Source organism: Microtus oregoni, unplaced genomic scaffold (genome assembly GCF_018167655.1).
Source record: "Microtus oregoni isolate MIOR12 unplaced genomic scaffold, Mior012 000016F_ref0000370, whole genome shotgun sequence".
NCBI lineage: Eukaryota > Metazoa > Chordata > Mammalia > Rodentia > Cricetidae > Microtus > Microtus oregoni.
The window spans coordinates 21681339-21705310 of record NW_024543075.1 but is presented as its reverse complement, the minus strand read 5'-3'; the positions used below and the strand labels follow the sequence as shown (position 1 = coordinate 21705310).

Below are 23972 nucleotides of genomic sequence, written 5' to 3'. Positions count from 1 at the left end.
ATGTTTGCCCTCTTGGAAGAATTGTTTCATTAAAGTCTGTCTTTGTATCACAAATCTACAATTCAGGGCCCAAATCTATGCAAGATGGCTGGTGTGGTGATGATATGCCATTACCTGGAAGTCGCCCCACTGGCTGGGAAGAGGAGGAAGATGTAGAGATTGGGATGTGGAACAGTAACTCATCTCAAGAGCTTAACTCATCTTTAAATTGGCCACCATATACCAAGAAAATGTCATCAAAGGTAAACATTTCAAGACCTTTGCTCTTGAAACTTTAAATCTGAAAGGTAGTTTACTCACAGAAAATTAATCTATTCTGCCCATTTATGGCAGTCAGTACAGTCCAGGCAACCCCCAACTTAGGCATAGCCTCTTGAATGGGCAGCTACCTAGAAAAACATAAGACCACAGGAACTTCCTTTCTCCCCACTGCTACAGCTTGGGATTTCTCTCCTCCTCAACTCCACCAGTACTGCTTGGGGCAACCCCAGCCCCAGCCCCAGCCCTAGGTGGTCCAGCAGTGGTGAGGATGAAGAGAAGGGCAAATCTCCATGTTGACTCTCCATCTCCTGCCAGTTCATCTCCATCTTCATTTTACCTCCTCACTCAGAGTCCCAATTTTCCCCTTACCCAAAATCACCATTCTCTTTATTCACTGATCATCATTGTCCCTTCCTCATCCCTAAGGTCCTGTGATGAAAATCCCTAGGAAGGGCCCCGGTTCCAGGTTGTGTTCCCATACCTGGCTTTACATGAGAAATGGATTGTATTTGTTCAACACATAGTCTTTTATATTCCAAGGTCTTCTGAAGTTTTGGAAATTGCACCAGTTTGCCAAATATGTCTAATGTAGAACCAGGTTTAGGAACTATTGTGTCCTGGGGAGTAGTGTTGGGGGTTGGGGGGGCTGGAGGCAGAGTCTCCTGGGACATCTTTCAAAATAGGTACCCAGTCTCACAAGTGACTCTGAAATGTCCTCATCACCCTTTTTGAGAATGATTGTCTTTGAGGACCTTGATAAGTCATATATTTAGTGTATACCTGGCCTAGCTCAAGGCCAAGGTTATTCCCTTTTAATCCTGGGATTCAAAGTCTAGGACCTGCCATTTTCATTTTATAATTTTTTTCATTTGGCTGGATTTGCCTATTGATGCCTGGCCATGTAGCTTATGATGTGCTTTTACATGTTTTACATAAATCATTGATTCTCATAACCTTCTGAGATAGGACACTGAGGAGGAAGTTGAGACTGGAAAAGGTGGTGACTTGCCCAAAGTTGCATAACTAGTAAGTGACAAAGCAAGGACTTAAGTTTAGGTCTTGAGATTCAAAACCTTGTTCTTCCCACTGGACCATGCTGTTTTGTGACTTTGTCTTTCCTTACAGGGTCTGAGTGGCAAAAAAAGGAGAAGGGAAAGGGTGTGTAGCCTTTTTACTCTTTCTCCTTTGTCTCTACTAGTAAAATCTTTAGACAGCAACTGCAAACTCTTATTTAGCTTCTGCTGTGTGCCAGGTACTGTGCTTGGTGCTGGGGTTCCCATACACTGAAGAGCGGCCCCTTCAGGGGATCCTAGTCTCTGGCGGGGCATCAGGCGAGCTTCATGGGCTATCGAGCTCCACACAAATGTGTGCTGGGATGTGAAAGGTGCCTGGGGTGGCCTGATAGAACTGAAAAGTCAATGTCTAAAAAGAAGTGACAAAGAAAGCTGGCTCTGTAGTTAGATGAAGGAAAGAGAAAGTGTTATCATTCCAAATACTTGAGCTTCGTTATTTACTAAGTATGGAGCCAGTGAAATTTAGTAGAAAGCAACTTCTGTGGCTTTTTAAAAACTTAAAGAGAACTGTCTAACATTAGTGTGTAAGACCAGCTGGAGTAGAGGAAGGACCATAGGTAGGGATCTCAGGAGGCTACTACAGCATCCCAGGTGGCAAGGAGAAACAGTTAGAAATGCATTTAATAATGGAAGGGGCAGAGATTGACAATTGTTCAGACCATGGGAGGCAGTGGAAGGGGGAACAGGAACCAGAGATGCCTTCAGAATCTTTGGAAAGGGTTAGGTGCTTGCTTTAGAGCTCTGCCTTTGTGGGGAGTTAAGAAGCTGTGCTCTGTTTCACAGTCAGAAGGAACAGGTAGTAGCATTGGGAAAGAGACATTCATACCCAGAAGGTCCTTTGGTCATCACATCAATGTGAGGCCTAGATCTCTGGCTTCCAGCTTACCTCTGTGACAGCTGCCATTTATAGCCCTTTGGTTCTCTATGTAATTATCTGTACTGTGTAGCCCACCAAAGCAGCTCAGATGCTGCTCAGGATATTGTGTTCTTAGCAACACAAATTGAAAATTTTAAAGACATTATGATATATAAATACTTAGCAGGTACTTGGTGGGGGTCTTTGGTTTTTCAGCAGAGTGCTCATATTATGATTAAGTTGTAGATTAAATTGTTACGACTAATTTGAGAACCTATTTATTGTTTTTTACTTTGGTATGAGAATTCTAAAAGTCCAAATAATGATATATGTCAGAGAGCACGGTCCATTTTAAAGTCTTCCATTACACAGAGGCCCGTTTTTCTCTTCACGGGTCAGTAAGGCCCTTTGCTTTTGTCTTTTCCTTCTGACTGCCTGCCTTTAGAGATTTCTCTATACATTACAGCTATACCAGAGGACTGGAGCAAAGGAAGTTGAAAACCAAATGAGTTTATTTATTTAATTGCTAACAACTCTGGTAAGAGTTGATTGAAGGAGAAAATATTGGCTAAAAATGAGAGTTGGGAATTGTCTTGAAGTTTGATTAGTCCATCAGTATGTCCAGATAATTAGAGATGGCCATGGCATCTTCTCTACTCTTTTATTTTACAAAGGGAATGATGAAAGGTGGAAACAAACAAGAAGACGCATGGATAAATCCATTTGTTAAACAGTTTTCAAATATCAGTTTTTCGGTAAGTATGTTTTCTTAGCAGCCTCAACCTCTTTAGTGGTGGTTCATAATTTATCCCAGTTTTATTTTTTTATTTTCTTCACAATTATTCCTCATTGTTAAGTCTTTAAAATATGAGCAGAGTTAAGAGTAAAATTAGCCAGTCCTTAATTCTTAAATTTTATAATTTTCTGCACATTAAAAATATACTAAACCATAATAAATAAATAAAAACATAGGACTGGAGGGGCAGTTCCATGTTGAAGAGCACTTGCTGCTCTCCAGAGGGCCAGAGGTCTGTTCCCACCTTTTACTTGGGGGTGGTTAACAGCTACTTCCACTCTAGCTCCAGGGCATCTGAAACTATTCTGGCTTCTGCAGGCTATTCCAGACGTGTGCCAAGCATACATAAATGCAGACAAATTTAAAAAAGAAAAAAAAAAGTATGATCTGCTTGTAGTTCAGATGATGAAACACAGGGAAGTTCTTCACTCCTTGTTTTCTTTGGTAAAGTCTGCTAACACATTGCTTTTTCCAACTTCAGAGAGACTCACCAGAAGAAAATGTACAGAGCAATAAGATGGATCTTTCTGGAGGTGAGAGAAAATTAAATCATTCTGAGTTGGTATTTATCATTGACAAGCCTAGCTGAGTTATGATCTTGCAGAAAGTACCCTCACCCAGTGCAGGAGAGCAGCCCTGGCTGCTCACCACAGATTTGTTGTTGCTGCACTGTGTGAGCACATGTGAGTAAAGTAGGTTTCGCTGTTCCTTTAAGGGACACATCACTGTGCTCAGGTAGTGCTAGTGTCTGTCAGGCTCTGCTGTCCCAAAGTTCCATCAAGAGTAGGGTTATTCAGCTGAAAGGTTTAGTCATCTGGATCAGAGGACGGTGTATAAAAAGACTTAGATAAATGACAGATACATCCTAAACCATAGTCAGAAATGCCAGCCAGGCCATGACTGAGACAATCAATCTAAACGTGGTGGTTTTAGGAAGGGAGGGCTGGGTAGTTGGTGCAGCCTGACTGGGGGAAGGTGCTGCATAATTAGATCAGGCTAAATCAAGAGTTGGCTATTTTTACTTCATTCTGAAAATAGGGGGTTAAAAAGGTTTGTTGTTGGGCTGGAGAGATGGCTCAGTGCTTAAGAGCATTGCCTGCTCTTCCAGAGGTCCTGAGTTCAATTCCTGGCAACCACATGGTGGCTCACAACCATCTGTAATGAGATCTGGTGCCCTTTCTGGTGTGCCGGCATACACACAGACAGAATATTGCATACATAATAAATAAATAAATATTTATTAAAAAAGTTCAGATTAAAAAAAATGTTTGTTTTGGGTTTTTTTGCAAATGTGTATTATTATAGTATTTTCATAAATATCTATGATTTCCTGTTGCTTCTGCTCTTCCCCCCCCCCACTGGTCCTTTCCCCAAATAGTCCCTCTCTGCTCCCCCCCACACACACACACTGAGAAAGACAATGGAATGCCTAGATTAATTCAGTGGAGACTAGGATTAGGCTTAAGAGAAGTTGATAATTATTATAAACAGTTGGCTCTGGGAGGCGTAGGAGATTTTGTGATTTCCACTTTGCCCTTACAGCTTACTAAATGGTAGTATAATCAGAGCGGAAGAAAGACAGGGGGCGTGGGGGGTGGCAATAAATGGAGAAGGAAAGATGAGCATAAATTACAAATTATCAACTGACAAGGAGTTAGAGTAGCAATGGGTTTGCCTGTAAAAAAAAAAAAAAGGCAAAGAGACTGAGATGGTACCCAGAAGAGCACCCATACCTTAAATAGAGCTCTTGGCTTTGTGCTAGCCAGTTGTGTTGTTGTGGTTACCACCCCAGTGTGATTGCATGATCCTCCCTCAGAGGAAGGGAAGGACCACTCTCAGGAAAATGTTAAGCTAGAAGCACTGCACTGCTGTGCAGAGCCAGGTGGCAGCTGGCAGCTTCTGCTGAGGTGAGCCCTGGGGGCCTGGGCTGCAGAAAGTGAAAGCATACTAGAACTGGGGGCCAGCCCTTTCTTGGAGTGTCTTTCCTGCACTCTTCACTTGCTTGGCTGCCAGCCAGCAAAGAGAACAATCATATAAAGAGCAATAGTACATTTCCCCCTTACAGTGAGAACAAACCCAAAATACTGATTATAGGAGGTGGGTACTGAGAGGACACCTCCCCTTCCATAGACATTCTGCTGTGCGTGCTTGAACTTGAGCACAGTGGTGAGACAACTCCATTGTCATCCCATACTCATTGTCCAACAGCTTGCTTTCTTGTGAGAAAGACAGGGTGCGCAATCCCCCAGAGCCATGTGCCACTGAGGAAATGACCCTCAAGCCAGTTTCTTCCTAAATACTACATTAGAGTTAACTTTCAGTAACTTTTGAATAAAGCATAATGGGAAAGAGAAAGGAAATGATTAGCCCATACAAATGTTCACACATTTCACAACTAATTGAAAACATGAGACACACTGTAGGTGGTTTCAAGTGGGACGAGAAGCATTTCAAATGTTGAAATTTTGTACTTGAGAATATTTCTGCAGCTGAACATCTGTAATCCAAAACCTATACTTTGGGCAATATTCAAGGTGGGGCTGCTAAGCCTGTGCCTCATTTTTATGTAGTTGCTCATAGCTCATCCTTTATTTTGGTGGTTCCTTCTTATATTTCTTACCCCTTCCTTACCAATTCTTAGCTGAGTTAACTAGTGGGCTCCTTCAAACTTATCTCCCAGTGGTTTCCATCCTCAAAAGTACTGCCTGTTTTTACTGTTGTAAGTATTCATGACCCTTTAGTAAGCAGAGAAGTACTAAGAAGCAATTCATAGACTCCCTGGGTTCCAGAATATCTCGACTGCCTTCACTCAGTGTCAGAACACTGTTGTCCACTCCATAATTCAAAGCTGTTTGCTCCAGCCCATAGACTGTTCCTGTACCTGCCTGCTTGCTTACATCATTTGGGGGGCAGACTCTCCAGGTGCCTGGCTTTCTTGTACATTTCATTGGAACCAGATTTGTCTTGTTGGAGGCTTTGTCCAGGACCAAGATCTAAAGAGCAGAAGCAGGAGTTTTGGAAGTGGTGTGGGTGTCACTGAAAGACCCACTACCTCAGACCTGTGGTTTCTGGCATATTGAGGCCCACTGACCATGTCCTGGAGAACAGAATTTATACTCTGAGGATGTTGCCTCCCAACTGGCATTATCACTGAAATCTTCAATAAGCTTTTCTACCCAGTTGGCTAACAACTTTCAGGTGATGCCCTGTGTGGTAATAACAGGTAACTCCACATCCTGAGCCTGTACCACACTTCTTTTGCTGTGAAGGAACTGATGGCCTGACACGGTACTGTGAGGTACCAAGACAGTGAAGAAGGCATTCTCTGAGACTGGATAGCAGAAGCTTTGAAGACAAGAACAGCTCATATGCAGAAGCTATGTCTATCCCCATGAAGGCAAATCTGCCACCACCATGGCTTGCCAAAAGGCAGAAAAATTATGATGTAGTTGTGGAACTTGCTGGGTAATACTACAGATAACATAGGTAGCACACCAAATACTGTTTCAGTGCTGTTTAAAGGTATGTGAAGAGCTGACCACAGTGTTTGCCAACCAACAAGGCATGAAGAAGCTAGCAGTGCTCTGGACCCCTGGGTCATGCTTTTCACTCCTCACTGACCTAGAAGCATCGTCTGGCAAAGCCCCAGTGCTGACTGGCAAAGAAACGGATAAATAGATCTAGATGTGTTTTTATAGAGTAGTCAAACAAAGTGAATTTGGAATGAAAGGACATATCAGCAGCTGGCCAATACTAACAGTTCTCTAACAAACAGGTTTGATAGGTGTCTTCCTTGAGTGAGAATAGGTACTGGTGTCTCTCGTTTGCGAGGGAGAATTGAAGAGGGGTATTACTTGGGATTATTGATGATCGGGATGGTTTTTCAGGTACCAAAAGGTAGACTATTAAGATACTTGGTGTATCTTAAGAAATTAATGGGGCTGGAGAGATGGCTCAGAGGTTAAGAACACTGACTGCTTTTCCAGAAGTCCTGAGTTCAATTCCCAGCAACCACATGGTGGCTCACAGCCATCTATAATGAGATATGGTGCCCTCTTCTGGCATGCAAGCATACATGGAAGGAATGTTGTATACATAATAAATAAATAAATAAATCGTTAAAAGAAAGAAATTAATGGCATTTTAAAAGGTGTTCTGTTTAAAGAAATTATTCCTTTTAAAGACTTTTTTACTTACTTGGAATAAGGGTGTTTTTTTTTTAAAGCCAAAAGGCATAGAAAGTTATTTTATTTGAATATTCTTAATCAGATTATTACTAATTTATTTATATTATGAAATAAAGCTAATACATAGTAAACTCATCATTGTTCAATAACATATTATTTAATAATCATTATTATTTATATCTTTAAAGATTTGTAAATTATAATCTAATTAGTACTGGGTTATTATATTAGAGTATTACTCAGCAGTAATAAGGGTGTTTTGATGCTGATAGACATCTCAACATTTGCAAAGAATCACTGGGTGAGATTCTAGGATTGAGGAACCTGTGTAGAACTAAGAGACGAAATCTTTGTGAAGAGATATGAGGTAGATCTGCTAAGTTAGCATTCAGAATACAGGCTTTTGTATTTGGAGGGTCACTTGAATGGGGACAGTGACATTGAAACCCCAGTAGTGAGTGAATGTTAGAGACACGTTCGAGTGCTCTCCACAGTGAGTACTGAGTAAACCCAGGTGTATATCCAAGGAAAAAGAGGTGATGCGTACTTGTGGAGAGGAAAAGAAAAGCCAGCCTTGCCAGTGGAATGATTAGGATAAACCACTGTTGAGTTCTCTGGGGTTTGTTGACTTAGGTAGGTAAATTAGAGGTAGGTAGGTAAATTAGAGGTTGGCAGTGTCCAGCAAAGATAAGGTCAGTCGGTCTTATGGCAGAGCAATCAGAACAAGAAGGGTAATAGGCAGAGAATATCTTGGGTTTTTTTTTATTTTGTTTTGAGAGAGTCTTACTATTATAGCTCTGGCTGTACTAGAACTCACTCTGTAAGCCAGACTGGCCTTGAACTCAGAGATCCGTCCACCTGCCTCTGTCTCCAGAATGCTGGAATTAAAGGTGTGCACCACCATGCCTAATCAGACAATATCTGATATCTTATAGAAGTGAAGACATTGCCCTTTCTGGTCTCTGGCTTCCCCGACTGCTTACTAGGGGCAATATATCAAGTTACAAACATATAATTAGTAAGACTGAAACATTTAAGTCCCATTTGACCCATAATAAGTATTCACTAGATGGTGGTTTATCAAAGTGGGAGGGATGTTTGTTATTGTTATCTTGTTACTTGCTAATGGAAATCATTTTTTTTTTTTATAAAAGCAAGCAGATTCAGGGTGGGAAAATGCTCAGTTGGTAAAGTTTTTGCTTCACAAACATGAAGACTTGTTCATTCCTCAGAACCCACAAAAGATACCAGGCATGCTGGCATGCACTTGTATCCCGCAACTGGAGAGGCAGGCACAGGAGGATTCCTGGAGCTGCCTAGCTAGCCAGTTTATCCTAACTGGTGAGGCCAAAGAAAGACCACATATACATAAAATACTAAGTGGATAAGAGATGATGTAAGATTTCTTAGGTTGCTTAAGAAGTCTGTAAAATGAGATTGTTAACTGCTTTCTGCTTACCAGTCCCTTTTCAAGTTAGTTGGTTCATAAAATAGTACTCTGTGTTTGAAATATGTTATGTATAACATACAGAATTTATGCAATAGAAATGTAGTTTGCTTTTGTTTTGTTTTTTTGAGACAGGGTTTCGCTGTAGTTTTAGAGCCTGTCCTGGAACTAGCTCTTGTAGACCAGGCTGGCCTCGAACTCACAGAGATCCGCCTGCCTCTGCCTCCCGAGTGCTGGGATTAAAGGCGTGTGCCACCACCGCCTGGCCTAGAAATGTAGTTTTTAACATGTGTTTATTGAAGCAGAAATTGTTTTATTTTGGAAATTGAGCATTTTGCTTTCTACGTAAATTTTTCTAAATGAAACAAATTGATTCTCTTCCTGCTGATAATAGTTTATTGCATTTATTAGGAATGTTACAAGACAAGCGAATGGAGATAGATAAACATAGCCTAAATATTGGTGATTACAATCGAACGGTCGGGAAAGGTCCTGGCTCTCGGCCTCAGATTTCCAAAGAGTCTTCCATGGAGCGCAATCCTTATTTTGATAAGGTACAATTTTTCTTCCTTCCTTCCTTCCTTCCTTCCTTCCTTTTTATTTCTTTCCTTCTTTCCCTCTTTCCTTTTTAAAATCTCCAAGACTAATCAGCCATACCTTTAATAGCATAATATTTTAGGAAAAAAAAATGTATGTAATATAAAATAAATATAAGCAAGTGCCTTTCCTATTGATGGGTTTTTGGTTTATTGTTTCATTTATATATATCAGTTTAGCATAGAGGTTATGTGTATATTTTCTTCTTAATCCCTTGAAATATGTGTTTGGCTCTTTTTATGTGCTCTAGAATTAACACTAATTTGATCTCTTCTGTTTTCTGCCTGTTTCCTGTTGGTGCTGGAATGTCATGTGACTTCTCCTCTGTTCCTGCAATGATTTCTCCCTTCTACTTGTTTGCTTGGCTGGTGTTACACATCTTTCTGTCTGTCCAATCAGGATGGCATTGTAGCAGATGAATCCCAAAACATGCAGTTTATGTCCAGTCAAAGCATGAAGCTTCCCCCTTCAAATAGTGCACTACCTAACCAGGCCCTTGGCTCCATAGCAGGGCTGGGTACGCAAAACTTGAATTCTGTTAGACAGGTAAGTCCAGATGTGCATTGTAGGCTTTCTCTTGAATGATCTGTCTTAGTAGTAATGTCTCTCTTGTGTATGTAGTTGCTGTGTTTAAACAGTAGTATCATATAGTAATGAGTGATTCCCTGAAGAATCACTTTGTTATTCTGTTGGTTGTTTTCTAGAATGGCAATCCCAGTATGTTTGGTGTTGGAAACACAGCAGCACAACCCCGGGGCATGCAGCAGCCTCCAGCACAACCTCTCAGTTCATCTCAGCCTAATCTCCGTGCTCAAGTGCCTCCTCCATTACTCTCCCCTCAGGTAAACAAGCTCTTCTCCTCTTTTCTGGGGAAGAACCTTGAATAAGTTTGTGTTTAAAGGCTGAAGTGATGGCTGTTCTTCTAGAGGACCCATTTTGAGTCCTACCCACATGGCAGCTCCCAGCTGTCTGTAACACTATTCCTGGGGAATCTGATGTCGTCTTATGGCCTCTTTGGGCATCATGCAGGCATATGATTCACTGAATACATGCATGCAAAACATTTATACAAATGAATTAAAATTTATGTTTGAGATGACCAGTGGACATCATAATAATTACTGACATCTTGGGATACTGCAAGTACCATTTGGCTGTTGCTGCAAAAGTGTGAGAGAAGGATTAAAGAATGGTTATTTAAATCTAAAATGTACACTATTTTCTTTTTCTCTTTTTTTTCCTGTAAAACCTCTTCAGGAGGACAACAGCAAAGTCAAATAGGATGGTTAGGATTTATCTTCGTCATTTTGACCTACTCTAAAAGAGTGTGTGTGGAATTGTTTCTTAGTTAAGAAAAATACACTTTGAGTGACTGTCACATCTCATAAAGGAGCTCACTGCTTTTAACTGCCTAATTGATAATTAAATTGCATAGTATGCTTAGCTAGTCTGAGATATTGCAACATTACTAACTTAACCATTGTGATCTCAAGGTTCCAGTTTCATTGCTGAAGTATGCACCAAACAACGGTGGCCTGAACCCGCTATTTGGCCCTCAACAGGTAGCCATGCTGAACCAGCTATCCCAACTAAACCAGCTTTCTCAGATCTCCCAGTTACAGGTAAGTATTTATTATCTGCTTGGTATGCAGCGGGGGTTCTGCAGCAAGCACTGCAGTAAACAGAGGCATTGCGTCCATAGCCTGCATAGAGCTGACAGCCTGTCAGAAAAGATGAAGAGTGAGCCTGCGTGGAAGGAAGTTCAAGATGTTATTCAGGGGAGATCCAGCAAGGGACTATAGAAAGGGAAGCATGATTAGGAAAAAAAAAAGCCTGTTAAAGTAAAGCTGGGGGGTGTTTCATTGGTAGAGGTTAACATGCAAAGCCCTTGGTTCTATCCATAGCATTGCAAAAGATAGATTGAACCAAAGACAGGGTTTTTGCAGAATTTCTGGAAACTAGATTGATATTCCAAGGAAGAGGTTTTTACTATGTGAGGCAGGACCTGTGTATGTAGTATAGTCCTATAGGTTCACTGACCGTAGTTACCCTTAACCATTCTAATCTGCAACAGCTCAACAGTGAGAACCCTTTTCCATCTTCTTTCAGCGATTGTTAGCGCAGCAGCAGAGGGTGCAGAATCAGAGAAGCGTGCCTTCTGCTAACCGACAGCAGCAAGACCAGCAGGTAGAAAAGCCCTCTCCACTGGTTAATGAAAGAATTTTATTAAAATTTAATGAAGTGTGCATTTTTAGTCTGCTGTTTGTCCAGAAGTTATAGTAACTATAGAACTTTGATTGGTGTCCTTCCTCCTGGAAGGAGGTGAGTTCAGAAATAAAGAGTGTGTACTTGTGAAGATTCACGCTCATAATTTTCCTGCCTATTTTGCTGTTTGAAGGGTCGACCTCTTAGTGTACAGCAGCAGATGATGCAACAGTCTCGTCAACTTGATCCAAGCCTGCTGGTGAAGCAGCAGACTCCGCCTTCTCAGCAGCCGCTCCATCAGCCAGCCATGAAGTCCTTCCTTGACAATGTCATGCCCCACACTACACCCGAGCTGCAGAAAGGGCCATCGCCAGTAAATGCTTTCAGCAACTTTCCTATAGGTGAGTTCCTGTTTGGCCACTACCCAGGTTACCTCCACTGCCTTTGCAGCACTATTCTTCAGCACAGCGCTGGCCTTAGAGATGCTACTTATTGGGGAGTAACTTGTACGATCTCCTAGATTAAGCTCATCTTCATGCTTCGGGGATGGAGTCTGTGTGTTCACAAAAACCACAGTATTTTAGAAAGTTGTTCTAATGAGAAAAGGATAGACTAGAGGACACATTTGTTTTCAGATTCAGACTGGGATGTGCAGGGACAGAAAGTCTGACGACAGTGTTACTAGGAAGAGAAATGATAAGCAGGTGCTGCTTATGGGAGGTACTGGGAATAAGCCCATTACGTTTGTATTGAATTAAGAAAATAGGTATGAGAAAGACTTGCCTCTTGTTTTCTCCTAGATCACCAGTCTTTTATTCACTGAGGAAATTCAATGCTTGCATGTTTTCTCTTCCCCGGGTTCCTATGTTTGGATTCTTGGTTAAGCATAGCTCATTAATTTTTTTTTTCTAATCCCTCTCCTGCCTGAACAATAGTTTCATGTAAATGAGCCATGTTGTTGTTAGCCCAGCTCTTCTGAAGACCTTAATTCTCATTACATATTCTGGGCTGTACACAGCAGCTGGAGTCTGTGTTGTTCCTGCTGGTATTTCTCTCTGACTGGGAGGTTTCTAATTTGGTTCTTCTGATGTTATGTAATAGACTCTGTGCTAGGGCAAGAGTCCTTGGGATTGTTAGCAGAAGCAGTCCCCATGTCAGTTACCACTGCTAAATACTTTAGAAGGTGCTGAAGGTGAAGGGAAGTGGTTCCACTTGACAGATACAGAACTATGGAGAGCAAGTTGCAATGTTTCATCTCCAGGTGGCCTTTCCATTCTGCTTCACCTACATAGATACTACACAATAGCCTGTGAGCAGAATTTGGCCACTGTCCAGTTTCACAAGGTTTTATTGGAACAGAACTATGTTACTTCTTTAACATAATGTCTGTGGCTGCTTTTGCATAGTAACATAGCGAAGGCTATACATATATTCCCCAAGCTACCTTTTGAAACTTTATGCAGAGTATTTGAAAATTCTTGGTCTAATTGACGGGTCTAAGAGCAAAAGTTTGTTTTCCACAAAAAATGAAATGTAGTGCTGAGCGGCGGGCTACGTTCCCGCCCGGCTACTGCATGGCTAGCTTTATACCCGAAATAACAACACACAAATTGTATTCTTTTAAACACTGCTTGGCCCATTATTTCTAACCTCTTACTGGCTAACTCTCATATCTTGATTAACCCATTTCTAATAATCTGTGTAGCACCACGAGGTGGTGGCTTACTGGGAGAGATTCAGCTTGTCTGACCTGGTGGCTGGATCCATGGCATCTAACTTACTTCCCTTGTTCCCAGCATTCTGTTCTGTTTACTCCACCCACCTGTGTTCTGATTTATCAAGCCAAGCAGTTTCTTTATTAATTAACCAATGAAAGCAACAGATAGACAGATGACCCTCCTCCATCAATGGAACTGGGAATAATTTAAAGAATTTATACTACAGTCCTAATACTGTATTTTAAGACCATTGAATTTCAAACTTGAAAATAAGAACTACTTGGGACAGTGTTTAGACTTTTGTTTCATGACAAACATTTGAAGTGATTCTAGTGCTCGTAGTACCTACATCACACTTTCAAAAACGCTGGCTTTCTATCAGTTTTCTGACTATATTTTATAAAGCAGAATTATCTGTCCTTGGGGCTGGAGAGATGGCTCAGCAGTTAAGAGCACTGCCTGCTCTTCCACAGGTCCTGAGTTCAATTCCCAGCAACTACATGGTGACTTGCAACCATCTGTAATGAGATCTGGTGCCCTCTTCTGGCCTGCAGGCATACAGACAGACAGAATACTGAGAATACTGTACACATAATAAATAAATAAATCTTAAAAAAAAAAAAAGAATTATCTGTCCTTAGACCAAGAGCTTATCTGAGGAGATCATGCTCTATCAGCAAAGACTCAAATAAATTGTGCCTAACAGATATGGGAGTCTTTCTCTCAGGTGCCATTGTTGGAGTTAGGATAAATAGCATCTTTTGGCTAGTCAGCCATCTGTAAAGTAATGAACTTGAAATCAAGAACTGACAATTGAGAGTGATCATACATTATACATGACAGTCTGGGAAAATAGTTAGAGTACAATTACAAACTGTATATAGTCCTCTTAAAACTTTTTTCTCCTATTGTGTGAAGTTTTTAAATGATAAAGCTTGTATGGATGAATAGTTTTACACATGTACAGCCCTTGTGATTTGAAAGCACAGTACTGTGTAATATTAGAGGACCTACTGAACCACACGCCTGTGATTGGACTGTATATGTGTGTTTGCTGAAGGACATTAGGCAGCATTGAAAACAGTTCCTGTATATAATTTTTAGAAAGTAGAAATTTGATTATGGAAGTAAAATGTCCTGTTTTATAATTTTTAAATTTTATTTTAAAGGCTTGAACTCAAACTTGAATGTAAATATGGATATGAACAGTATTAAAGAACCACAGTCAAGACTAAGGAAGTGGACTACAGTGGACAGCATTTCTGTGAACACATCTTTGGATCAAAACTCCAGCAAACATGGTATCAATTATAGTCTTTGACTTCTCTTGGGGAAAAAAAAATGTGGGGTGGGTATGGAGGTAAGATTGCTTAGTGGTTGAGTGTTTGTCACCAGGTCGTACAACCCGAGTTCAGATCTAGAACCACATGATAGGAAGAGAGCCAACTCCGACCCACTTGTCCTCTGAACTTCACGTATACGCTACACACAGAAACACATACGTATAAAATAAAATAAACTAAATAAATAATAAACCCGGGTAACACGAAATTTTGACCTTTATCTCTTTTGTGTTTATGTATTCCAGCACAAAGTTAGTAGAGATAGAGACCTAGCACTTGGGAGGAAGATTTTGTCTTCATCAGAATGAAGTATAAGCAGAGGGGCACAGAGAAAGGAAAGAACAGGAAATATCCTGGAGCCACTATGGTTTTCCACCCACTCTTCATGTGTGCTGTCTGTCACAGAGCACTGAGTGCTTCCTTTTTCTTGCATCTTTACATAATAAACTGGGCAGTCTGGTGCTTACATCCCTAATGAGAAGCTTTACTCCATTTGCAAAACTAAGAAGTGACTATGCCAGTGTGGCTTGCTTACATTTCGTCCTCATGGTTTTCTTTGTAGGTGCTATTTCAAGTGGTTTTAGGCTGGAAGAATCTCCATTTGTTCCCTATGACTTTATGAATAGCAGTACTTCACCAGCCAGTCCTCCAGGTTCAATAGGAGATGGCTGGCCACGTGCCAAATCGCCTAACGGCTCTAGCAGTGTTAACTGGCCACCAGGTAAGATGCTCATAGTGCCTCTGTGTTGTCTGCTTTCACCAGTGGTTTGATCTGGTTTTATGATCAGAAGTGCAGCCCTGACACAGTGAAAGGGCAAACATTGTCTGCATGCTCTGGTTCCTCTGCTCCAAGTAGTGATCATGGCATGGTTCACTGACCTGTGTGGAAGTCTCAGAGAGTCCCCTAGTGGGTGGTTGCTCTCTGGCTCTGTCAGAGGATTCGCTTGACACTGAGGCTCACTGGAAGTGCATCTCTGGCCTGCCTAAGTTTCTGCAATGCTATAAAGATAGAAATTTAGAGAAATTATTTCATTTGTATAAATAAGCAAGTTTATATAGGGGTATATATAATCCTGTTACCAGCCTGGACTTTTAGGAGGCATTGTTACATAGGTTTTAGGAATGATTGGATATTTAGTTTGTATTTTAAAGCCATGCACTAAATTTGAATTTCCATTTGCAGAATTTCGCCCTGGTGAACCATGGAAAGGTTATCCAAACATTGACCCTGAAACTGACCCTTACGTCACTCCTGGCAGTGTCATAAACAGTCTTTCGATTAATACTGTGCGGGAAGTTGATCACCTCAGGGACAGGAACAGTGGTATGTAGGGCCTGAGTTGTGCAACAGCATGGGATAAGAACGTCTCCAGGTGGCTGGTGGGAACAGGATTCCCTCATTCCTCACATCCACGGGGACTGGGACATAGAAAAGCAATTAACTGTGGCCACTTTTAAGATGCTGAGGATTTGTGGCTTGAGTAAGTGAACACCAGGGACATGCAAACATTTACTTTCTGATAACGCTGTCAGCGACTGCCAGATGGACAGTTCACTTATAGTCAACAGTGTTGACATGCTTTCCTCGGGAGAAACAGCCTGGGCTCTTAAGGCTTCAAACACTGAAACTCATGTATTTTCTAAAGGGCTGTCCAGTGAAATTACCCTGTAACTATCGTGGGGCTGTTTTCCACCTTAGGCATATGTGAATATTTTGTCTGTTATTTTGCACTAGAAGAAAAATTAATGAAATGAGTTAGTGAAACACTAAAATAACTGAAAACTTGTAGTATAATTTACAAAGGAAATTCAAAAGTGTCAACTGTTTATACTAATATGAACTTATTAAGATAGCAAGTGTTTGCCACATCATAGTGCTAATTGAAGAGTCCTATCATCCTGAAATGGCAGAATCTACCCAATAGCTGTGTTAGAGTTAGAGCCAAGACAGCAGAAGATAGTGATGCACAAGGCCAGGCTAAAGGGAGTTAGAAGAGTTGTTTGCTTATAGAAACTGCTTCTTTGAGGGTAGAATGTTCTGAAAGTTGAAAGGAAAGATGAAATTTGATATAAAAGGAAGAACCACCACTAAAAGGTTAGAGCTGAGGGCCCATGTATCTAAATGATGTGTAGAATAGACTCTATGGGAGGCTAGTCAGGACTGTCTTAGTGACCAGGTGACAGTCAAGTCTAGAGCTAAACTAGAGGAAAAGACTACAGAGCCCAGATATGGAGAAGGCAGAAGCCCTGGATCTTGGGTAGTGTGTGACAGGGTACTTGGGTGGCCTGACTTGCCAGTAGAAAGTTGTCATTCAGAGTCTCAGGCTAGGAGCAGCAAGAACAGCCTCTTCAGTGCCCAGTGCTTGTCAAGGAGAGCCTGGGTCTCCTAGTCGTTGCTCTATTCTTGGGGAGCAAGAAGGAAATGCCTATTTTGAGCCAGGGCAGAAACAATCAGCAGGAAGGAAGCTGCTGTCTTGGTTCCCATCTTTAATCTTTAGTCTTGTTGGCGTCTATCTTGAGGCATGCTGTGACCCTGCAACTTCTCAAACACTATGCCCTGCTCTGGGAGCTAATTGGACTCTCTTCTGCAGGGTCATCCTCATCCTTGAACACCACGCTGCCTTCAACTAGTGCCTGGTCATCCATTCGTGCCTCCAACTACAATGTTCCCCTCAGCAGTACAGCACAAAGCACTTCAGGTGGGCCCTCTCAGGAACAGCCTGGTGGTTACTTTTCCTCTTGTCTTCTCAGGTAGTTGGGGAATGTTTGTGATCCTAGGGAGGTGTTGCAAGCATTTTTTCTCCCCTTTTAAACTTGAAGTTCAGCGGTCGTGTAAAACAGTTCACCTCTACCACACATCTAAGCCTCCTCAGCCCTGTGATAAAGTACAGTTTAATCCCGAGCATACTGAAAGCCATCTGCATTCGTTTATTTAATTCTCAATCCTTCGCAGACTGATAGCTGTACAAAATGCAGGAAACAGGAATTTGTAGGCACTGCCAGAATGAGTGTGCCCTGGAGAACTAGGCCCCTGCAGGGAGCTAGGTGGCTGTAGTCCTGGGTTTTCACTATGAATCTGCTGTTGCTCGGGTAAACTGTGATATGGCCAGACTTCCTTCAGCCACACTTGGAGGAGCCATGACCTAATGGCCATACACTTTGTAATAACTCAGGTCTGAATGCTCAACAGTTGTTGAAGGGTTTCTCCTCCCTCCTCTCCCCAGTCTTTCAGTGTTGTTTATGGCACTGTTATCTCTCAGCTCCGTTACTGCACACCCACAGCTTTAGCTCTGCTCTGAGCCAGCAAGAATAGGTCGCATCCTGGTTGTTTTTAAGCTAGAAAGGGCCTACATTTGCACCCTAGCTGAACAGATCATTTGCCTTTCTGAGGACACACTGAGAAAGAGCCTTGCAGCCAGTGAGCATTTCCCACACCACTTTCCTGAATCGGGTGACTGCTGTAGCTCTTCTCCCAGGAGTAGATGATGAGCTAAAACTGTTACCTGCTGACCTTGCATCTACTGAGTAGCCCGGTCGGCCTGGGAGGCTGCAGATGTGAACTCTCAGTCGTCTCTTGTGATCTCAGAGAGCAGCTCTATGCTTGCATAATCTCTAGGCAGCAGATGAAGGTCCTGAGGAAGGAATTGCTGTTTGGGGGCTGTTTTTCTCCTTTAGGTCTTTAGTTGCGTTTAGGGTTTTTTGATAGTTTCCGTTTGTTTGACACACTTTTCATGGGATAGTGATATTATTGTATAAATTCTCTCTTTTTCTAACATTATCCCACCTTCTTCAGTTTTGTTTTTTTTTTTTTTTAATTTTCTTTTTTCCTCCTTTCTCCTTTGAATAGCCAGAAATAGTGATTCCAAATTGACGTGGTCTCCTGGTTCAGTTACAAACACCTCTCTGGCTCATGAGCTGTGGAAAGTCCCTTTGCCACCTAAAAACATCACTGCTCCGTCCCGCCCACCTCCGGGGCTGACTGGTCAGAAGCCACCCTTGTCTACGTGGGATAATTCCCCCCTTCGTGTAGGTGGAGGATGGGGAAATTCTGATGCCAGATATACCCCAGGTAGGACACAGCTGCTATGGTGGTTGATGATGAGCTGATTTCTGTAAGCTGGGAGGCCGCACCCTGGGAAGGCGGGATGAGCTTGAATAGGCTTTGTAGTTCATTGCCATGTTTTGCAATTTTCTTGAGGAGTCTTGACTAGTTTCCTTCAGAATGTTTACCCAAACTTGTATGGTGATACATGCCTGAAATCTTAGCACAAGGGGAGTGAGGGCAGGAACATTAAGTATAAGGAGGTTGGTATCATTTGTTCATGAGACCCTGTCTAAATAAGAACGCTTACCCAATGTTGATGGTAATGCAATGGTCGATGGTAGCGAGAGTGGGGAAGTAGCCTTTTTTCAGAAGTTCTTTGGGAAGGCATCTTAAGCGTCTGATGGTTTCCTGCTCATGGCAGGCTTGCAGAGCAAGGCTGCTATATAGAACATGAATTGCAGAGGCTGTATGGAGGACAGCCCAACTGAGCCTTGGAGAGTGGGCTTGTTTGTGTAGTAGTTTGGCCTATCCCAAAAATGACCATGCAGTTTGCTGTTTAAGCAGACATTTGAGAATGGAAGGGGGTGCTATTGATCTTTAAACTCAAGCACACATAGGTCAGATTATTCCAGGAGAACTACAGTGACGTGATTGTGAAATACCTGTAGGTAGTCACAGGCAGTTCTTCTGCTAGAGTGAAAGTGATGGCCATGGGGCCGTGTAGGAAGGCTAGATGGGGTACCCACATGGTAACCCAGACAAAATCAAAGACCGAACAGATCAGTCCCCCTAAAGCTTCCCATCTTAGGGTACATGCAGGGACACTTCCCTGAGGCCTGCCTCTAGGAGCAAATTTGGTAGAAACGATGCCAGAGAGGTAGAAAAGCGTTGTGGCTTATCTGCTTCACAGAAAGAGCCACCTGCAGTAGTGATCAATGCCCGATCCAGACTAGAGTGAGCTGACATCCCACGCCTGTTTGTTACAATAAGGGGTAGGCAAAGGAGATGGGAGCCCTGATGACTGGAACTAACTGTCATTTGCTTGGGCTGTGTCTCTCCTAAATAGTCACAGTGGTAGAGTGCTGACTTCCTTTCTCTTTGTTAGGTTCCAGCTGGGGTGAGAGCAGCTCAGGGAGAATAACGAATTGGCTTGTTTTGAAAAACCTCACACCTCAGGTAAGGAGGCACCTATCTGATATATGCGGTGGACACGGGAGCATGGGAACACTCTGCTGTTCCAGAACAGGGCCTGTCAGTGGTCATCAAGGCTGGGCCGAGCATGATACTCAGTTGCCTTGGGTCTGATTCACTGGTTTTCATGCTGTTATGTTTAGACGAGCCACAAAAATGCAGGTGCCTCCATCTCACCCAATGCTGACTGGGTAGTGCTGGCCTGGTGGCCTGGGCTTTGCAGGCGTGTTTGTGGGATTGTGCTGCACCTCCAAAAACCTTGGCTTGCCCCTCTATATCTGAGCATTTTCTTAGCCCCTGGGCTACCCGCCCAGCCACTCCCCTATAGGGCCTTCGGGTCCTGTTCTGGAGCAGGAGCATGGTGGCTTGTCACATAGCTCTAGGCCCAGTGGACATAAGAAAGGGGTGCTGAACCTGGCATTAGAAGGACCGGGGCACCTCCTGAAGCTCTTTCAAAGAAGCTCCTAACCTCAGCCTGCTCTGTCTAGATTGATGGCTCAACTCTGCGCACCCTGTGCATGCAGCATGGTCCACTGATTACATTCCATCTGAACCTTCAACATGGAAATGCTCTGGTCCGTTACAGTTCAAAAGAAGAGGTAGTGAAGGCACAAAAGTCTCTGCACATGTAAGTTGCCTAGTCTCCTATTAGGGAAGGTCTGGGGGAACTGTGAGTAGAAACCCAGCCCAGGATCCCTGTATAGACCTGGTCAGTGTGGGCCTGGAGAGACTGAGGTGGAGGGATCACTTGAACCCAGGAGTTGGAGGCCAATGCAGGAAATACAACAAGACCCTAGATAAAAAAATGAAAATAAAATCTCAAGGAAGTGGAGAACTGCTTGTGTTGCCTGCAGTAGACAAATCATGGGGTCTAGACACCCCATGATTCTTTCTGGGATACACACTGTGGGTGTGGAGCAGGCCAGGTTCCTTCTGCTCCTTCTTGATTTTTTTCCCCTCAGAGCAAGTCCCACTGCTGGTTAAGCTTGTGAAGCCATGCAGTCAGAAGGTCTTCTCATCTTGTGCCCTCTCCTCTAGGTGTGTGCTGGGGAACACTACTATTCTCGCTGAGTTTGCCAGTGAAGAGGAGATCAGTCGCTTCTTTGCACAAAGTCAGTCTCTGACCCCTTCTCCTGGCTGGCAGTCTCTCGGGTCCAGCCAGAGCCGGCTGGGCTCCCTCGACTGTTCCCACTCATTCTCCAGCCGGACCGATCTCAATCACTGGAATGGTGCTGGGCTGTCGGGAACTAACTGTGGAGACCTTCACGGCACTTCCCTCTGGGGGACCCCACATTATTCCACAAGCCTGTGGGGTCCCCCAAGCAGCAGCGACCCCCGGGGAATTAGCAGCCCATCCCCCATTAATGCTTTTCTTTCTGTTGACCACCTGGGTGGGGGTGGAGAGTCCATGTAACCGCATAGGTGTAGACGCAAACTGTGACCTCAAGAAGAGAAGGAAAGGAGCACTAAGTTGGGCTCGCCGCCTGCAGCCAGGGCCACCTGTGGGAACAGCTATTTTCTGCACATTTTCCACTTTGTTTTCCCCAGAACATATCAGTTTGAATACTTGAATCATGCAGGCCAATATTATAATGTGAAAGGGTATCTATCTATTTACACTCCCAAATAGCGCCATACAGCTAACCGTGTGGAATTGAGCTCACTTGTGGATTCATCATGTTTAGCCTTCAGATTCCTTCTTTCCTTCATTTCCACCCCCACCCCAACCTTTTATTTTTATTTGTTTTGTTTTGGGTTTTTTTTTTTTTTGCAAACATTTTTGGGCTGATGTATGAGCTTTTACCTTTGCACTGAGTGATGTTCTCTCCGTCTAATCGGCAATGTGGGGGGGCAGCTGTTCCAGTGTAAATGTTTACTCAAGGATGTTCTTAAAGGCGAGCGCTCTCTACTCTGCCTCATGTTGCCTACCTTATTGTGGTATCGTGGAGTTTAGAAGATCAAGTTAAGATACTGACGTAGGATTCTTAAAGTATTGCACCAGTTTTTTCATGTCGTAAAACTAAAGAATTTTCGCTCTACAGTTTGAGAAACTGTGGCCACCGCTGTGACCTGCAGCCCGCCTGCTGCCCAGGACGGGCCCTGCACTTTGAACAGGCTTTCCATGTTGTTTTGAAGGTTCCCACGGTGAACCTTCTTGTTTACAGATTTTTTGTTTGTTTTTTGAGAAAAAAAAATGTTTACTCTTCCATCATTTAAAAAAAATTTAAAAGACAAAAAAAAAAAAGAGGAGGGTGGTTTAAAAGACGCTTTCTATCTCTGGGAAAAAGAGCAGCATTTGGCCATGTTCTTCTGTTTTCTATCCCTATCCTAAATCAAAGAGCATGGTTCTCAGGAAACCAGTTCCCCGTCAAAAAAATCTTGTAGTTTCTTATAGGAAAAAAGAAAACCCTGACTTTTAGCACTGATATTACGTATTGCTCTGTTCAAGAATTTTCTCTGCCAAAAAAAAAGAAAAAAAGAAAAAGAAAAAAAAACCGCTTCGAGCTGGAGTTGCCGTCTGCTTTCAGATGCTGTCCTTTATTAGTGAGTGATGATGGTTTGCTGATAATCGCTAGGTGACTTTTTGTAACCCCATCAGTGGCTCTCCTGTCCCTGCTCTCTTGTGACCGTGTTCATGTTTAACTGTTGTACCTTAAAGCCGAGATCAGTAACTATGCATACTGTAACCAAGACATTGGGCTTACAGAGTTGTTTGTTGTATAAAAAAAATTTTAAATGTTGTTGCAAACTAACGAGTTACAGACCATTTTAAAATTTCTTTCCTCCCCAGCTCCTGTTTTTTTGCCCACAAATGGTATTATAATGCTTGCTTAGTCAAAGAAGAGAGACTAAACAAGGGTAAACTTTTAACAGTACAGAATATGCCATCATTTCATTGCCTTGATTCTAACTGTTTGTGTCCTAAGATGCAAAAGAGGTCAGTGGCTTTTAACTGTTTACAAATAGGATGTGATTGTAGATGTACAGTTTGGTTGTGTTGAATTATGAGATCTTCAGATAATAAACCATGACTTTTTTGGCTGCTCAACATTAATTGTCTCTTTTTTGTGAATTTATTTGTAGGCTTTTTATAATGAAAGTTACAAAGTCGCTGCACATGAGGCTCTTCTCATAGAGCAGCAGATTAAAAATCTAAGCAAATATTTGAACATTTTACCTGAACTTCTCCACAATCACCCTGAGATAATGTGAGAACAGTGGAAGCTGTAGCTTGCTCCCTCCTCCCCCGAGCATCTTTGGGATCTTGTTGCTCTTCTGTGGCTTCACCTTCCCCACCATCTGTGCCCATCTCAAGCCTCAGCGGGACCATTCGGAACATGAAGCTTAGTGACTTGACAACATCCTAGTGTTAACCTCTCATACCTCTCACACAGTGGGGATGCCTCCGTCGTGCCCCTTGCTCCCTGCTGCAGGAGCCCAGGGCAGAACTGTTTCTGTATCCCAGTGTATGAATTCAAATCCCGCTCCAGCTTGCCAGCTGTACGCTATTGTCGGACACCGTAGCCTAAGCAGATGTTCAGTGATTCATTCGGTGTGTATTGACTTCCATGCTGGTTTTTCCAAAACCAAAGGTAGCTTTGAAAAACCATGTGTGGAGATGTTCAGAACATTAAGCCGAGTGACCTTTTGGGGCTTTGAGTAGTATATAACTGACTTCATAACTTCGTTAATTGTATTGTTAAAAGTGTTTGGGAGTTTTTTGCGCTTGTTATGTGGAAATAAAGTGTTTGGTTTTAAAAAAAAATTCAGTGGTTTTGATATTTACCTCATTTTTTTTTTTTTACCTCATTCTTAATAGCTTCTCTATTCTCTTGTCATTCTTGAGTCATTCCGAATCCCTCCCCGTTACCAGTACCTCATTCTTGGCCATCGCTTCCCACTGTCCCGGCTGCCAGACCTCAAGTTCCCTGTGGCCTTTGGGAGTCAGCTTGGTGGAATGTGCTCCCATCCATCCAGCTGTGCTCTTAGTTCTGCCTGCCCTGAGCCGCCCTGCAGGCTGTATCCCAACGTGGCAGCCCTTCCTCAGACAAGGCTGTTTTCCCTGATTGTTGGCCCCCAGCAAAGCAGTCCCCTCCCACCTCTGCTTGCTACAGAACCAAAATTCATTGCTGATCATTGTGCAGATACAAGATCAGACCCCCAAGCATCCACTGAGCTCGCCTGTAACCTTCCCTGTCATATATCATAGTGCTTGTTGACATTGGAAGGCAGCAATCGGGATGAGACCTTGG

General features: G+C 42.7%; 1 protein-coding gene across 5 annotated transcripts in view; it reads left to right on the top strand.

Moving 5' to 3' along the window:
- Positions 1 to 23473, top strand: part of Tnrc6a (trinucleotide repeat containing adaptor 6A) — an 83021-nt gene extending 59548 nt beyond the window's left edge. For 2 of the 5 annotated variants that reach the window (XM_041666136.1, XM_041666137.1), the window contains 18 exons: positions 67 to 242; positions 1387 to 1419; positions 2865 to 2945; positions 3468 to 3519; positions 9032 to 9174; positions 9617 to 9763; positions 9922 to 10059; positions 10711 to 10839; positions 11327 to 11404; positions 11616 to 11823; positions 14310 to 14441; positions 15046 to 15204; positions 15667 to 15807; positions 17075 to 17182; positions 18331 to 18552; positions 19634 to 19704; positions 20208 to 20347; positions 20758 to 22204. In XM_041666136.1, coding sequence (XP_041522070.1) covers positions 67 to 242; positions 1387 to 1419; positions 2865 to 2945; positions 3468 to 3519; positions 9032 to 9174; positions 9617 to 9763; positions 9922 to 10059; positions 10711 to 10839; positions 11327 to 11404; positions 11616 to 11823; positions 14310 to 14441; positions 15046 to 15204; positions 15667 to 15807; positions 17075 to 17182; positions 18331 to 18552; positions 19634 to 19704; positions 20208 to 20347; positions 20758 to 21133 — 2534 coding nt within the window. In that variant the 3' untranslated portion in view covers positions 21134 to 22204. Of the gene's footprint in view, positions 1 to 66; positions 243 to 1386; positions 1420 to 2864; positions 2946 to 3467; positions 3520 to 9031; positions 9175 to 9616; positions 9764 to 9921; positions 10060 to 10710; positions 10840 to 11326; positions 11405 to 11615; positions 11824 to 14309; positions 14442 to 15045; positions 15205 to 15666; positions 15808 to 17074; positions 17183 to 18330; positions 18553 to 19633; positions 19705 to 20207; positions 20348 to 20757; positions 22205 to 22803 lie in introns of those variants that run through there. The other 3 variants (XM_041666141.1, XM_041666139.1, XM_041666140.1) reach the window with 3 other exon arrangements.
- Positions 23474 to 23972: the final 499 nt, after the last annotated feature.